Source organism: Cavia porcellus, unplaced genomic scaffold, assembly GCF_034190915.1.
Source record: "Cavia porcellus strain 051 isolate PalLab524CR breed Dunkin Hartley unplaced genomic scaffold, mCavPor4.1 scaffold_5, whole genome shotgun sequence".
Taxonomy (NCBI): domain Eukaryota; kingdom Metazoa; phylum Chordata; class Mammalia; order Rodentia; family Caviidae; genus Cavia; species Cavia porcellus.
The window spans coordinates 44,643,143-44,658,349 of NW_026947488.1; the positions used below are offsets into that span (position 1 = coordinate 44,643,143).

Here is a 15,207-nt window from a genome sequence, read left to right on the forward strand (position 1 = left end):
GAACCTGGGAAGGGTGGGATCTGGCTAATTCTGAGATGACTTCCAGCCATCTTTTCTGTTGTCTTGATGCAGTGTAATTGGCTTCTTTTTAATAATAGTCTTCTCAGCAACTATGTTCATTTATCTTTTCCCCCAACATTACAGGTATTTCTTTTCTGGTAAAACCACAAATATTTTGCATCTGCTTATTGTCCCTGCTTTTCAATATAGATTTGTATAAAAACAGCCAGCACTAACCACACTGTACAGCCTGAACGCTGCATTGCTTTGAAATCTCCACCAAATCAAGTCCACTGCTCTTAATCTCAGTCTCTTGAAATGTCTGAGGAGATGGACAAAACAGGATATTTTAGATCTAAAGCATAAGAGCTTTCCCCAATAACATATGGTAGAAAAAATGGTATGTGATTCTTAGTTTAAATTTCAAAAGGCCATTAACAATCTTTTGTTTTCATTGGCTTCTACATTTGACATGTGAAAAGGCCACAGTTAGTTTTATGCAGAATGTAAAATCAGAGAAAATAGAGTCAAGTCAGCCCTATTGTTCCAGAAACATGAAAGAGCAAGCCTGCAGCTGCCATTAGCCATTAACAAGTTCTTAATTTACAGAGGCTGCATGGATAAATCCAAATGAGATCAGCCAGACCTAACTCAGAGCAACCAACAGTTCAGATTCTGTTGAAGCACAGACTCCCAACCAATTCTAAGTAGTGGCTGTGCTCTCTAAATTTTGCCATTTGTGATACAGCAATAGATAATTAATACAAAATGCAATTAAAGCACAGGGAAAGGGCCTCATAGAAGCTTGTGTGGATTGAAGACTCCCTGGAGCAAAGCTGCACATAGGAATTAGACAAGAAATGTATGTAGGAGTTAGATAAAAGAAAATAAATAGTAGTTATCCAAGGAAGGAGGGGACCTGGGGGAAAACTGTCACATGAGAGTTACTGTGTGTTTTTGGACAAGGTATTCAAGAGAAAGGGAAATAAAAAGGAAAGGTCCAAATAATTAAGGGACTAGTAGTGTAAAAGACCGTGAAGTAAGATAGTTTATAAGGCTGAAGTGTGGGATATGAGGCATATAATGACACTGAGCTGGGAAGCTATGAAGGACACATCGCCTGAAGTATCTTAAATATTCATGAAACAGGTTACATCTTATCCTCAGAATAACTGGGATCAGTTAAAGGCTTTTAATCCCTTTTCCCCTTTGTGTTATCAGTTTAGCTATAGTATGAGGAAATGGTCACATGGTTTACATTTAGGTGACCCTTGTCAGGTGGGAAGAAACAGTAGTAGAACAGGGGACTATTAATCAGCTTTTTGTTGCTGAGACACAGAACCCCAAAGCCTCAACTAATTAATTAATTTTTGTTTTATTTTAAATACAATAATCCAAACAAAATGAAACAGAATAAAACCGATCAAAACAAAATAATGAAAGTGATACAGGATTTCAAAACAAGATACAGGAAATCAACAATGGCTACCACAATGCTTCTTGTTATCTTCAAAATCTGTCCATACCGGGTCAAACAAAATAAAATAAAAACAAAACAACAGAATAAAATCAAACAAAACAATGAAAATGATACAAGGCTTTAAAACAAGATAATAGGAAATTAACAATCGTTGCTACTGTCCATTTTTAGACATTTCCTTCCCTTTCACTTCCAAAATATCTATTGTATATTTAGGACCCCACTAACTCCCTCAATTTTTTATACTAGGGAAGCAACATGATGTTCACCCATGTGATTCTGAACCATTTCACTCATGAACATGATCTCAAATTGCATCCACTTATCTACAAGAGCCTTGGGATTATCCTTCTTTATAGCTGAGTAGCTTTCCATTATATAAAAATACTATCTTATTCATTCTACAGTTTATGGGTAAGTTTCCTCTACTTTTTTCTGGGTCTCCATCTCATGGAGCACTGTCTTTTCTCTTCTAACCTTTAGTCCATGAATTTCCTTTTGATCAAATATGTTTCTTGTATAAAGCATATTGATGGATTCTGTCTGCTTATCCACTCTGCCTGTTTCTTTTTTTTGGTAAATTGAGGTCATCTACATTATTGGTTATGAGCAAATCCCTCTCCCTCACTGCCCATTGCTGTACCTGGAACTGTGATCATATTTATTTCTTCTGAGAATATCCTTCAGTACTCTTTGTAGGGTTGCTTTGGTGGTCATGAATTCCTTCACTTGTTCTTTATCATGGAAATATTTTACTTCTCTATTAATTTTGAAAGATAGTTTTGTAGGGTACAACAATCTGGATTGGAAGTAGTTTTCTTTCAGGACTTGAAATACTTCACTCCAAGCTCTTTGGTTTGTATTGACCAGTCTGCCATCATTCTGATGGGGTTTCCTTTATAAATGGTCTATTCTTTTCTCTAACAGCTTTTAATACTGTATTCATGTGCTGAATTTTGGGATCTTGATTATTATATGTTTGTGTGTAGATTTATTTTAATTATGGCTAATTGAGTTCTTTACATCTCACTTATCTGTTTGTTAGGTCCTTTTCCCATGTTTGGGAAGTTTTCTGCTATTACTTCTGTAAATAGTCTATTTATGTCATTTGTGTTGACCCTTGCTTTTTTTCTGACACCTATCACTCTTAAATTATTTTTGTTGCATTATCTTGCCGCCATTGAATTGCTATTTCCAAGTTCCTTGCTACTTTTAAGAGAGCTTTCCTTTCGTGATCACTAACTGCTATCCTGTCTTTAAGGTCTGAAAGTCTATCTTCAATTTCTTTCAAGTGGTTTTGCCAGCTTTCAATGAAATATTTAATTTTCTGGATATCTCTTTTAATGTTTCATGAATTATAATTCTTTTCTATATTGTTCATTCAAGGTACCTATCATTTTCCTATGCTCTTCTTTTTTTAAATCTGTCTTCTTTAAATATACTCAGCAATTTTTTCATTGTTTATCATTTCTTATTTACTCAAGATATTATTTCTAATCTGAAGCTCCATGAAGTTTCTTTACTTCAGTTGCTATCCTTTCAGAAATTTCAGGTGTGTGACTTATAATTTCTTCTATGTCTATGTCTCCTAGACTTGTTCTGTGTGGGCAAGAGGTCTGAGATTGCCTTTTGCACCTTTGTTTTAACATTTTCCTGAGATCCTTTGGATGAGACTTGTTCTGTGTGGGCTGGAGGTCTGTGATTGCCTTGTACACCTTTGTTTTGATGTTTTCCTGGGATCCTTTGGGATCCCACCTTTCCTAGGAGCCTATTGAGGAGTCCCAGGCAGTTCTTATGTTGTTGCCTATCTGTGATGCAGGGGAATGGGCCAGGCACCTGAGTTTCTCCTAACCTAAGTTCCTGCAGGGGATATGGGGTGGAGCAGGCTTTTATGGACATGTGTGGTTACCAAGACTCCCCCAATGGCAGCAGGCATGTGGAGGCTTGGCTGACTGCTTTTCCTAGCCATTGCTGGTTATTGGTCTCTGATGGTAGCCATCAGTCTCTCAAGAGTGTGACTAGCTATTAGCAGCTGCAAGTTAAAGGAAGAGAGGCTTAATTTGGCTCATGGCCACAGGGAATTCAGTTTATGGTCAGTTGGTTCCAACACAGCAACAACATGGGAATGATGGAATATAGTCACTTAGATTTTCAGTGGGCAGGAAGTAGAGCAAGGTCATACCTCCATGACCCACATACACTCACAGCAATGGGTAAGCTTTATTGCTACTTGAGGTATTTCTCAATCCAATCAAGTTGGCAAATCAGGATTAACTTCATAAAGGGAAAATACAGCAAATTAATTTAAGGGTCATCTCAGGGTGAAAATTGATCTGACTTAGTGATTTATTGTAAAAGGGATGAGGGATAATCAGATGCCTCACCAATGTTTTGTTTTGGGGAACTAGATAAATACTAGTTTTGTTTACTAACAGAGTATATGAAGGAGATGGAACAGCTTTGAGGATAACCTAAATTCAGTTTGATTATACCCCATGAGGCTTGTATTTTTCAAGCCTTCATATTCCATTTTTATGCCGTCATATTTATTCCAATGTCTATTTTCTTTATCAGAGATCAATAGTGCCCCAAGATGAGATGGGGGTCATATTTCTTCCTTCACCTAGAATCTGGGAAGGGGTTTGTATCAGCACCATTGAAAAGAAAGATTCAGGCATAATTGATATGTGTAACTTCAAGACTTGGTCCTAAAAAGTGTTGACAGTTTCTATCTAGCACTCTCAAGAGGCTCAATTTTGGAATCCAACTACCATTTTGTGAGAAATCCCAGGCCACACAGGGAGGGAATATGTGAGTATTCCAGCCCAGAGCAACAGCTAGTCTTGCAACTGACACTAACCACAAGATATGTGACTGAATTCCAGCCCCAAGCCTTTGAATCTTCCAGCCGAGGGCCCAGAGATTATGGAACAGGGAAAAGTCATCTCTGCTATGGCCTGTCTGAATTCTTGACTCCACAAAAGCTGGCAGAAATAAGAGATTCTTCTTGTTGTTTGGAGCCAGGATTTTGGAGTAATTTACAACCTAGCATTTAAAGCACTCCTGGGATATAGTGTATATTTGGGGTTACCCCTGGGACATCTGCATAGAACTTAGTGTTGCCCGTCAATGTTGCAGGTAATCTGTTTTCAGAAGAAAACTGACATCAAGTGCTTTGGTAGTTCCTGTCATTTCCGCTATTTTTCAGGGAAAGAATTTTTGTCTGTTTTACCTTCCTTAGCTTAAGAAACAAGGGAGAGGGGAACAACAAGAGGAAGATGGGAAGAACAAAGGTTGTGATTCCTGTTATGGAAGCAGTGGCAAACACAACAGCACTCCTGGATGCAGAAAGGAGGCCGTGACCACCGTGCCCCCTGGTACAAGTTTTGCAGGCCTTCAAGACTAGAAGGTTGGCTCTTCCCAGGATCTCCCCTACCAAGAGGAAGTTGGCTTGGGCACCAAGAAGTAGCAGTTGAATGTGTTAAGAAATTTTTATTGTTTCCTTTGGATTTGTGATGAAAGCACATAAAATTACAAGTGGAAGAAACATCATGCCACAAAATTGCATAGAATTATTACAAAAATGTGAATTATGCATTTTAAATAATTCTAGATAGAACAACCAAAATATGTACATTTTAAGAGCTTCAAATACTTTGTCCTACTCTTTTTTTCTTCTTAAAAGGCAAAAGTCACAATTGAATCCATCATGAACAATACTAATACAGTGCACAAGCGCAACATTAAATTCAAAGGAATGCAAGCAATGACCCTTTCTTTTGGAATTATTTAATGATTGTTTATCTACCAGAGTATTAATTAATGCATGATAGTAATGAAGGATTAAAATGAAATATTAAAAACCGAAACACATGGCATGTCATTAGAATTTTGAAAATTGGGTTACACGGCCAAAACCACGCTATTCTCAGTAGTGTAAAGGTGTCAGGGACACAGTCTAATTTATTATACAACTCTACTTTCTATTTCAGGAAAAAACACAGTACGCAATTTCACACATTCAACAACGAATAAGGCAAATACATAAAGGCAAAAACTGCACATCATATAGACCCTTTTTCTTTATCTTTGTCTATTTTCAAGTAGTATTAATGTTATTAAATGATAGCATCACTGTAGTAGTTTAATATAAGATGCACAGTGTTGCACACTACCCCACAACTGCAAAAAGTGTCATTGTACAGATATAAAAATGTGATTACAGTAAATGGCCAAATACAAACATATTGTAAAATGGCTGGAATCACTAAGATAATGAAATCCGACTACCAAAACAGCACAACCTAAGTCAAAGTTATTCAGTCTTAGCCTATCTCTGGACTAAAATGTGATAGTATTCTGTAATAATTACCATTGTGTTTGGTTATGAATGCTTCTAGTTCATTCTTCTGTGATTTTAGACACTCTGTAATTGTGATTATAAAAATGCAGCATTCGATTTTGACCATTCTTGCTTCTTTATGCTTAATGCCTTCCTTCAAAGTGCAAAAGTAGAATGATTTACAAAAGATTTCCCTTTCTGTGGAAGTCCAATTTTTATTAAGTATCTAATTAACACTCTCAATTCTTCAGATCAAAATATAATCATCTCGAAGAGGAGGTGATTTTCCCCTTGGGTCACACTACATGTGCATTTTAAATCAAACACTCTTTCTTAATGTTTGAAATATGCCTTCATTTTGATTAAAACTTAATTGTAATTCCTAGTTATTGCTTAAAGTTAAATAAGTAATTTCCATAAAAATGTTAAATTCTTGAAACACAATTTTCAGGACACACTGGTTTTTTCATTACAAAATATTTTACTAAACTACAATCAGACAGGTTTATTTTGAAGTAAAATAAAGCTGTAGCATCTTGCTTCTGGACTTTAATGTTCTTTGTATCATTCTATAATTTTCTATAATTATTCTTTCTACTTAAAATCATTCAATAATGTTTTTGATCAGTTTTATCATGATATAATTTTTCTCATGCCACTTAAATTAGGAACTTAAAAAGATACAATTAAATGCATATACTAAATGTATAATGAGTTTCTTTTAATGTTAGAATGCATTAGAAATGACTAATATTTAAAAATTATGGAAGATATTAATAAGTTTTTTGCATCTCTCCTATACATTTTTTATATTCTGACCATTTAAACAAGCTTAATATCCAACTTTTGTTCCTGTAAAAAATTATCAACTTCATAATCTAAATTCTAAATCTACATCAATGGTTCCATCAGATTTTAAATTTATTTCCATATATTTTACTATCCATGTAATCCAGATATTTGACCCCCTTCTTTTCCACCCATTTATCCTTTAATTTGCTTTTAAAGCTTGTGAAAGCTATTTGGGTCATTGCCAATTAATAAATATATACCCACATGCCTGTGTGTATCCACTTACATGGAGGAGTACATACATATATACATGGAGATAATATATATCATTTATACATGATCTGTGTATTCTTTAGATAAATATTAAACCTTCCTCTCTATATTAAAAATAAATGAAACATAAAAAGTGTCAGATAGCAAAATGACTGTTGGAACCTGTTCATTCTGATTGAATTTCTGCTTAACATATACCAACTCAATTCTCTATTCAACAGGACAGATCCTTTGTAGCTATTTGATCATTTCAGGCCAACAACTAATGTGTATCCAGACTTTGAGTGCACATAGTCAATTTGGATAGCACAGTGCCTGAATTTCTCATGCAGCTAAATATACAATCCTTATTGCTAAATCTTGGCATGGCGTCACTTGTCAAGGTTACAATCAAGTGATTTATAAAATAAAAGGAAAAAAAGCTTATTTGAATCATTATAGTATCTAATAAAGCCATGTCATTAACAAATATACTAATATCTCTATGATAAATAAACTAGCAAACTGCAAGCCACCAGTGCTTGCTAAGCAAAGAATGAACAAATTTAATATGTATGTTAACTTGAAAATATGGAGTTGAGGGGCAGTTACGAAACAAATGCACAATGTTGTCTATTCAATAGTGTTCAATAGTGCTATGGACTTCTCAAACTACTTCTATTACTTTGAAATACTTTACACCAAAGCTTCAAATAAAAACACGAGCTCAAAATTTCCTCAAAGAATACACTATCCTTCATTAAACATTCCATGGAGCCAGCAAGTTGCTTGCTTTGAATTTACTATTGGAACAAAAACAAAAATCCCACATACATGCATTCTTCACTAGTAGACCTGCAATAGTTTCCACATGACACATGGAGCCTAGGGAGGGGAATCTCTTCATGGAGCCTTCTGGAACTCTCCCTACAGTGTGGATTTTAGGCTAAAGGATGCTTCTCAGGAAGATGATCCTGGGCAGTGATCTTTCCAGTATGAGAGTCTGATGGAGCTTGAATGGCCATGCACATCCTGAGGGTCTGGGAGGAACAATTACAGAGGAGTATCAAATTCCTTTCCTGGGTTCTCTCCTTCTACCTCCTCACTGGAGGGAGTCTTGTGGTTCACTTTTCCAGGGTCCAAGGGCCAGGAAGCTGGGGCAGAGCCATGGTTGCTGTCTTCACTGATCTTCCCTTTCATAGCTTCCTGCACGAACTCCAAAATCTCCAGAGGCAATCTCTTGAACTTGTCTTGGTATTCTTGTTCCAGTTCCATTTGCAGCTAGGAGAAATCAAGAGAAGAGAATGAACTTTCTACACACTCATGTAGAAACTGTTTGAAAGAAATATGTGAATGGTAGGGGAGGAGAATAAATTAATTTAAAATTATCACTCACAGGTGGTAACCTATAGAGAAGATGAAAACACAGTAGTTGGTTCAACATATCATTTGTTCATAGCTGAAAGTCAAGCTTGGGTTACACGTAGCATAGCAGGGCTAAAGACTTGGACTAAAATAAGGCTGCTGATAACTGGAGTGCCAAGCTCAACTAGGAGCCAGGCTGAGGTGAGCAGATTGGGGAAGTGGGCAAAAGGGGTACAGATTCAGTTCTGACTGCTTTTTTATTTTATTTTTTTCTGTTGTTTGCCCTGCTGGGGATCGAATTCAGGTCCTCAGGCATGCTAAGCACACACTCTACCACAGAGCTGCATCGCCAAGCCCATGAGGGCTTTTAAAGAGCAGCCTGATATATTTTTACAAAGTGAACACACCCATTTAGCTAGTTTTAGTTTTTATTTTGACTTCTTTTTATTGCTTCCTTATTTTGGTTACTTTTTGTTGTAATTCTTATTTGTCTTTTGAACTGCTTTAGCTTTCTTTTAAATGTATTGTTAGCACTTTAACTTGGAATTTTCCAGATTTTTTAATGTCAGGTAAAATTTGCATCTTGTGCCTAGTCACATGGCAGCTTTAGCTGTAAAAGTACTGTAAAAGTGGGGATTCTTGGGTCGCAGAGGAGTGGGAGTGGGGGCAGCAGTGAGAGCTGCCTGCTGGGAATCTGCTCTTCTACGTGAGCCCAGACGATAACTACATGAGTTTTAACTACAGTTCCCTGTGCTTCCTGAATGCTAAATGAGGAGCCTAAAATCAGCCACGTTGTGGATTCTGAAAAATAACAGATCTCAAGTATGTTGTACTTAACTTGGCAGTTTCTCTTAGGATAATGGATAGGAGAAGAAACCTTGGTGCTTGAACAGTGCTAGTTTTTTAATTATTAAAAAACTAAAAAAGTAAGAAAATGCTAACCACTAAACCAAAATTTTTTACTAATCTTAGTAATTTAATTCTAATAAAAATTTAATTTGGGGAACTTAATAATTATTTTCAACAATTTATAATCATTGACCTAATTGTGGCTAAATTATAACTTTATTGTACTCTCTTTTATCATGAAGCAGTAGATTTTATTGTGTTCTTAACTAGGTCACTGCCTCATGGTTTATATAAGATGCCACAGATTTCATTCTTTTTGAAAAGTCTTTCAGCTATTAACAGGTTAATTTCAAAATTATATTTACTATTTCAAGTCAGAGCCTTTTCTATTTCTTTCTCCTCTCTCTCTCTCTCTCTCTCTCTCTCTCTCTCTCTCTCTCTCTCTCTCTCTCTCTTCTCTCATCAACTAAACACTTGCTCAACATAAAAATGTGAAAAGTCTGCAGGGCCATGCCTGGGGCCCTTCCAGGAAAGCCTCTTCAGCCCATAAACTGCAAACTCATTTTTCAGGGGTCAAGAAATCATGAAAGTCAAACAAGCAGACTTTGTGCTAGGAAGTGGGAATGGAGGGTCAGAGGAGCCAGAAAGGACAGGTCTTGTCTAACGGGACTGCTCAAATGGCCCACCGTTTTGGGATTATGAGTATTTTTATTTTCCTATTTCTTTTATGTTTAGGGTAAGCAGATTATTTTTTTAGCATGAAACCAGCATTCTAAAGTAAAACTAAAATCAAATACATTTTAAAAGATACAAAGAATAGAAATGCAGAAATCTGAATGTGACCAAGAAAATTATATGAAGAATCATCACAAGACGGTAATATTTTAATCTCAGTATGAGTTGACTAAGAAGACATTAAAAACAATGAGAAAAGCTTTCACAAAATACAATCATAGAATGATTGGCTTTAGAGCCTGAGTAGCTGTGTAAGACCCAATATTATTTTTAGAGTAAGTTCATGAAATTTTGCTTGAACCAAGATTAAAAATAACAGGATTGTATGAGAAATACAGACTGAGGTCAGGCGGGTTACCCTAGGATTGCTGGAAAGTGCCACGAGGGAAAATCAGACTATAATCTATATCCCAACCATTCCAGTTTTTGTTTACTTGTTTTTCTCTAAGTTTTCCAAGAGTCAATTGTGATGGGCCACTGGCTGACTGAGAAATTCCTCTTCTATTCCAAAAGCAGGGAAATGCTAAATAAAACAGAACAAACACATTTACTTCAATTTTGAGCAGAGGAACTTAAAAATAATAGACTTTGAATGTATGTGGCTCCAGGGGTAGTGGATTGGATTCTCCATTGCTCAGGGCTAGATTTTAATATTGGGACAGGAGGCCTCCCGGCACATGGATTGTCTGACTGCTGAAATTGAAGCTCAAGGGCAGAGCAGGGGTCTCTACTCTTGAAATGGGGATTGGGAAAACTCAGCCCATAAACCCGGGAATGAACAAGGATGCTAAATGACTCATGGGACCAGTTAGAGGAAAAATGTCTGTGAAGGGAATCAGAAACCCACATTCATGCTGAGTGAGTACAGTTTCTAAATTCACACTACCCCTGTGAATTGATCAGCTAACCTCAACAAACAAAAACTGTTCAAAAATTAATAAAACCCATAGGGTCGCAGTAGTGGCACAGCAAATTCAATTTGGATTCCTTCATGACCCAGGGTAGGAGTGACTCCATAGAAAGATACTGAAGTTCAGAATCACAAGCCATCAGGAAAATGCTGCTATGTTCAATCCTCTAATTCAAGGTTGCCAGTGGCAACTGGAATGGAAAGAGAAGGAGTAATATGGTAGTCAGTGTTTTTCCAAGTTAAAGTGGGAAATACTCCAGACCAAGAAGAAATAAATGAGGTAGGTCATGCCACTGTGGAAGAATAGTTAGTTCTCAGCGAATGTATAGTCCTGTCAACTTTTCACCATCTACTGAAGTGTGGATAAAACCCTAATTTTTTGGTAGACTTTCCCAAACAATTACATTTGCTTGAAAATGATATTAACATGCATTTTCAAACTGTGAACAAATATTACCAGCAATAAGCCTACTGCAAAGAGCTAAGAAAGCAGCGATAACCTAAACTGTTGTCATAGATCTACAGAAAGTTGATAATGCATGTAGAGGTAGATAAGATTTTTTTTCCTCTGTATGGGGTATAAAATACTTGCATTTTATCAAATATGATATTGGGCAGCTTATTTAATGTCTTAGAATTTCAATGATCTTATATTTAAAAATGGGCTTATTGATACTAATTTTCCTAAGTTGTTGTTTTTGAAAAAAAATTTTTTTTGGTATATGTTTGCTTGATTCTTAGTCCTGGAGATCAAACCCAGGGCCACACATTTGTTATGTAAGAACTCTATCCTCTGAGCTACCCACCATCCTGCCCTGTTAAAGGTTAAATTGTCTCATATGTTAAATGCTTAGTATGTTATTATTACTTATTAATAAATATTGAATAAATTTACTTGTAAGGAAAAAAAAAGGTTGGCACATAAAAACAAGTTGGAATATTTTCACTCAGTAAGTAGTCCTTGTCTTTATATTAATATCAGTGAACATGATCATAAATCTTTCATTTTGAGTTACCTTCTAGTTTGCCATTGATTTTGATGCATTTACCAATAATTTTTTCTGATCACCCTGATTAAAGTCTGTGTTTTGTGCTGTGCAGGACCAAGAACTAAGATTCCTTCTGAAGTGGCAATGAGTATGGGAAAATAAGATACTGGTTGAATGGGTGCTAAGGACTAAAACAGGCTATGGAGGAGGAAGATGAAGCCTACATTTTGACCTTAAAGTGATACGGGGATATTTTGTGTAGGAGACTGGACTTGAAGAGTCTGACTTTATAGGATCTGTCAGTGTCTTTGGTATCTCTATCCTAGGCAGAAGCTCTCAGCCTTTTCCCTTTCCTATGGGACATATCACAGATGGCCTTCACCAGAAAGACTGAGTTCTTTAGCTCTAACTTCCCTTTTCCTTTTTCAGTCCCCAAATCTGTTAAAATCTTGGCATGGTGGTGTACATCTATAATCCCAGCACTCAGGAGGCTGAGGCAGGAGGCTGTGAGTTCAATACCATCCTGGGCTACATAGTGAGTTCAAGGCCAGGCTGAACTACTTAGCAATACCCCGTCTTAATAAATACATAAATATGTGTTGTATAGGAACATAAAAGTGATTGAGGTTGTGAATCTCAACCTTTGAATCTGATCCAATATAAACAAATTAAATCACTGCATTTATTTTATTTATAAAAGATTACATAGATTACAATGGAGGGTCATTTATTCCGTTGTTACAGTGGCTTATTTAAAAAATAGCTGTGTGTTAAAAGTGACAGGATGGGCAAGTTCTAGATAAGGACATATGCAAAGTTAATGTACATATAAAGCACCTAAAGATTTTATTACAATGCAGGGTTTGACTCAGTAGATCTGGGTCAGTCATCAAGAGTCTGAATTTCTTTGAAACTTCCAAGAGATGCTGATGTTGGTAATCTAAAGAACATGCTTTAAATAACACTACTTTAAAACTCTTTCGACAGCTTTCTCCTTTTGTACATCTTTTCATATCTTTTACAATATTTCAGGATGTAGATATGTAGTGAAGGATTATTTTCAGTAGATCTCATCATGCTAGACCTCTGGTGTTTCTAATACTCAGATTTGGCTGCAAAGCCTCATTGGAGGCCGCCAGGCAAAGGGCAGGATAAGAGATGTTAGGAATCAGGAAAAGAGAGCTGAAGAGACGAGGACAAGATGGACAAAATGTTAAGCAGATCCAGTTATTGAATCAATAAAACAGAAGAGACAGAAGCTAGAAACTGTGTGATTTGCCAAGCACCATTCCTAACGTGAAAGTGAAAACTTCAGAAGCCAGTGCTGTCTGACACAGCTCTATGTATAAAGTACCTTAAGAGAAATTCTCTCCTAAAGCAATAAATAACATGATCAAATTTATGTGAATTTCCTCCTAGCTCCATCCCTAGTTTTTCTTTTACATCCCTTCCCAAAGATACTTCTCCTAAAATGTTACAATTGCCTAATATAGCCTATACTTCATATTTCTGTCTTGAAATACACTTCAAATTTGCTTTTGTAATCATGTCACAGGCATCTAGAGATTACTGCAAAAGCCTTGGAAAGGAATGTTAGCAATTACACAGTCAAATCTTCCAGGACTTTGAGGTCTTGAAAAGGGACTTTTGCAATTATATAGTCAAATTTTTTTCCTTTTACTCAGTAAAAAACCTGTGGCCCAGGCTGGTTAGTGGCTTTCTAAGGCTATGGCTTAGGAGTCGCAAACTAGGTTTAGAATCTAGTTAATTCTTTTCTCTGTAGTAAGAAAACTGTATCAGTGGCACCAATACTTTATCACTCCATATATCCACAGCCTTTGCCTATGACTAAGTTTTCTTATTACAGACATACAATTCATTTCAATATTCTCTGAAAATGAAGCAATCACGTGACTTGCTTTAGTCAATGGGATATAAGCAGACATGGCTCAAGCAGAGGCTTGAGGAAACATTTAGTTTAATTCTTGCTCCTTTGCCATGTCATGGGAAGAGTCCGGTACAAATGAGACATAGAGAACAAGGCTGAGTTCCCCAGCCACACAGCCAAAATAATCCTGGTTTGATCAACATCTAGCTGGTACTCAGAGATGTAAGCGTGTCCAGAAAATATCTGAAGAACCCCCTACCTGACTTACAACAAACGACAGATACATGAATAAGCCCAGCTAAGCACAGCTGTGCCCAGTCAAGAGCAGCAGAAACAGACAAACTTGCAAGAGAAGTGATTGTTCATTATATGCCAGAGTTTTGTGTCTTCTGTGTCACATTATTATGTTTCCTTAGTACTTCCATAGTTTCTCTCAAAAGTGTGTGTGAAGCTTAGATATGCAAATAATGGTTTAACATGTTTGAGAAATAAGAAACTTATTGTCTTATGTGTACATATAACTTTATTACTCACCATCTAGAAGCAACTTGTGCTGTAGTTTATGCTAATAATTATAATATTCAGAGAGTCACTTAGATCTCAATTAATGTGTGGTTCCAGACCTTGACACTTTTTTGCATCTGTACTGGAATATTTTTCCCTTATAGGAGCCTACAAGTTCTCTTTTTGGTTAGGTGCTTTCTGAGGGCAGATTTAGCAGGGGTCTCTCATAGCTTGGACGAAAAATGACGATGAACAAGGTAAACAATTTTAATTTCTCTAAAATTATTAACAGTCTGGGTAGTAGTGCAGAGATATCTAGTCAAATATAAAGTTACCAATGCAGTTGAAATGGCAAAAGATGATCTGAGTCTTTGGTGACCTATCCTTTCATGTGAGGAAGCTTCAAAGACTTATTTTATAATCTTGAGCAAAACATCAAACACATTAATCAACAATCCCATCTAATATGAATTGAGGAAATGGAGCCCACTCCCAAGATTCTCAGAGCAGAGTTAAGAGCTGAACCCCAACTGCCTCTTAATTCAAGGATTCATCCCAACCATTCCAGGTTAATCTTTCAATATACAAAAACAAAATTTATGAAGATCTCAGAAACCTGATATTCTGTGTACGGAGGGAAGATCAGCAAATAATTCCAAGCTATTTTCCTTATATGTCCAGGATTTCAAAATTGCTTTCACAAAAATCATTAGAAGTGTCTTTTTCAAAAAAGCAATGTGGAGGAGGGGTTCCATAGCACAGCTCAGGACCCAACGGACACACTGTCCTCTTAAACAGAGTATGATTTTGTGGAAAGCAGTGACTTTAAACAGTTTTAGTTAGCCCAGTCTATTTTTAAACCTTCACTGGGCTTTCCTATTTGTGTCTGTCCTACTGAGAAGATTTTGGCTTTCTAGTCTCCCTACATCATTTTTCAGTTTAAAGCATTTTTCTTTGGTCAGCTGGCTGCTTTTCTGTTTGCAACGAAGTATAGTCTAATTTAATTAGACTATTTTTATAGAGTCAGATTCTATAAGAAAGGGCAAGCAAATGGAAACCTGGAACAAAGAAAAATCAAAGTTTAAAATAAAACGTCATAGG

General features: G+C 36.4%; 1 protein-coding gene across 3 annotated transcripts in view; it reads right to left on the minus strand.

Moving 5' to 3' along the window:
- Window positions 1–4,957: 4,957 nt before the first annotated feature.
- Window positions 4,958–15,207, minus strand: part of Plcb1 (phospholipase C beta 1) — a 690,621-nt gene continuing 680,371 nt past the window's right edge. For 2 of the 3 annotated variants that reach the window (XM_003476583.5, XM_063248714.1), the window contains one exon: window positions 4,958–8,147. In XM_003476583.5, coding sequence (XP_003476631.1) covers window positions 7,920–8,147 — 228 coding nt within the window. In that variant the 3' untranslated portion in view covers window positions 4,958–7,919. The remainder of the gene's footprint in view (window positions 8,148–15,207) is intronic. The other variant, XM_013159777.3, reaches the window with a different exon arrangement.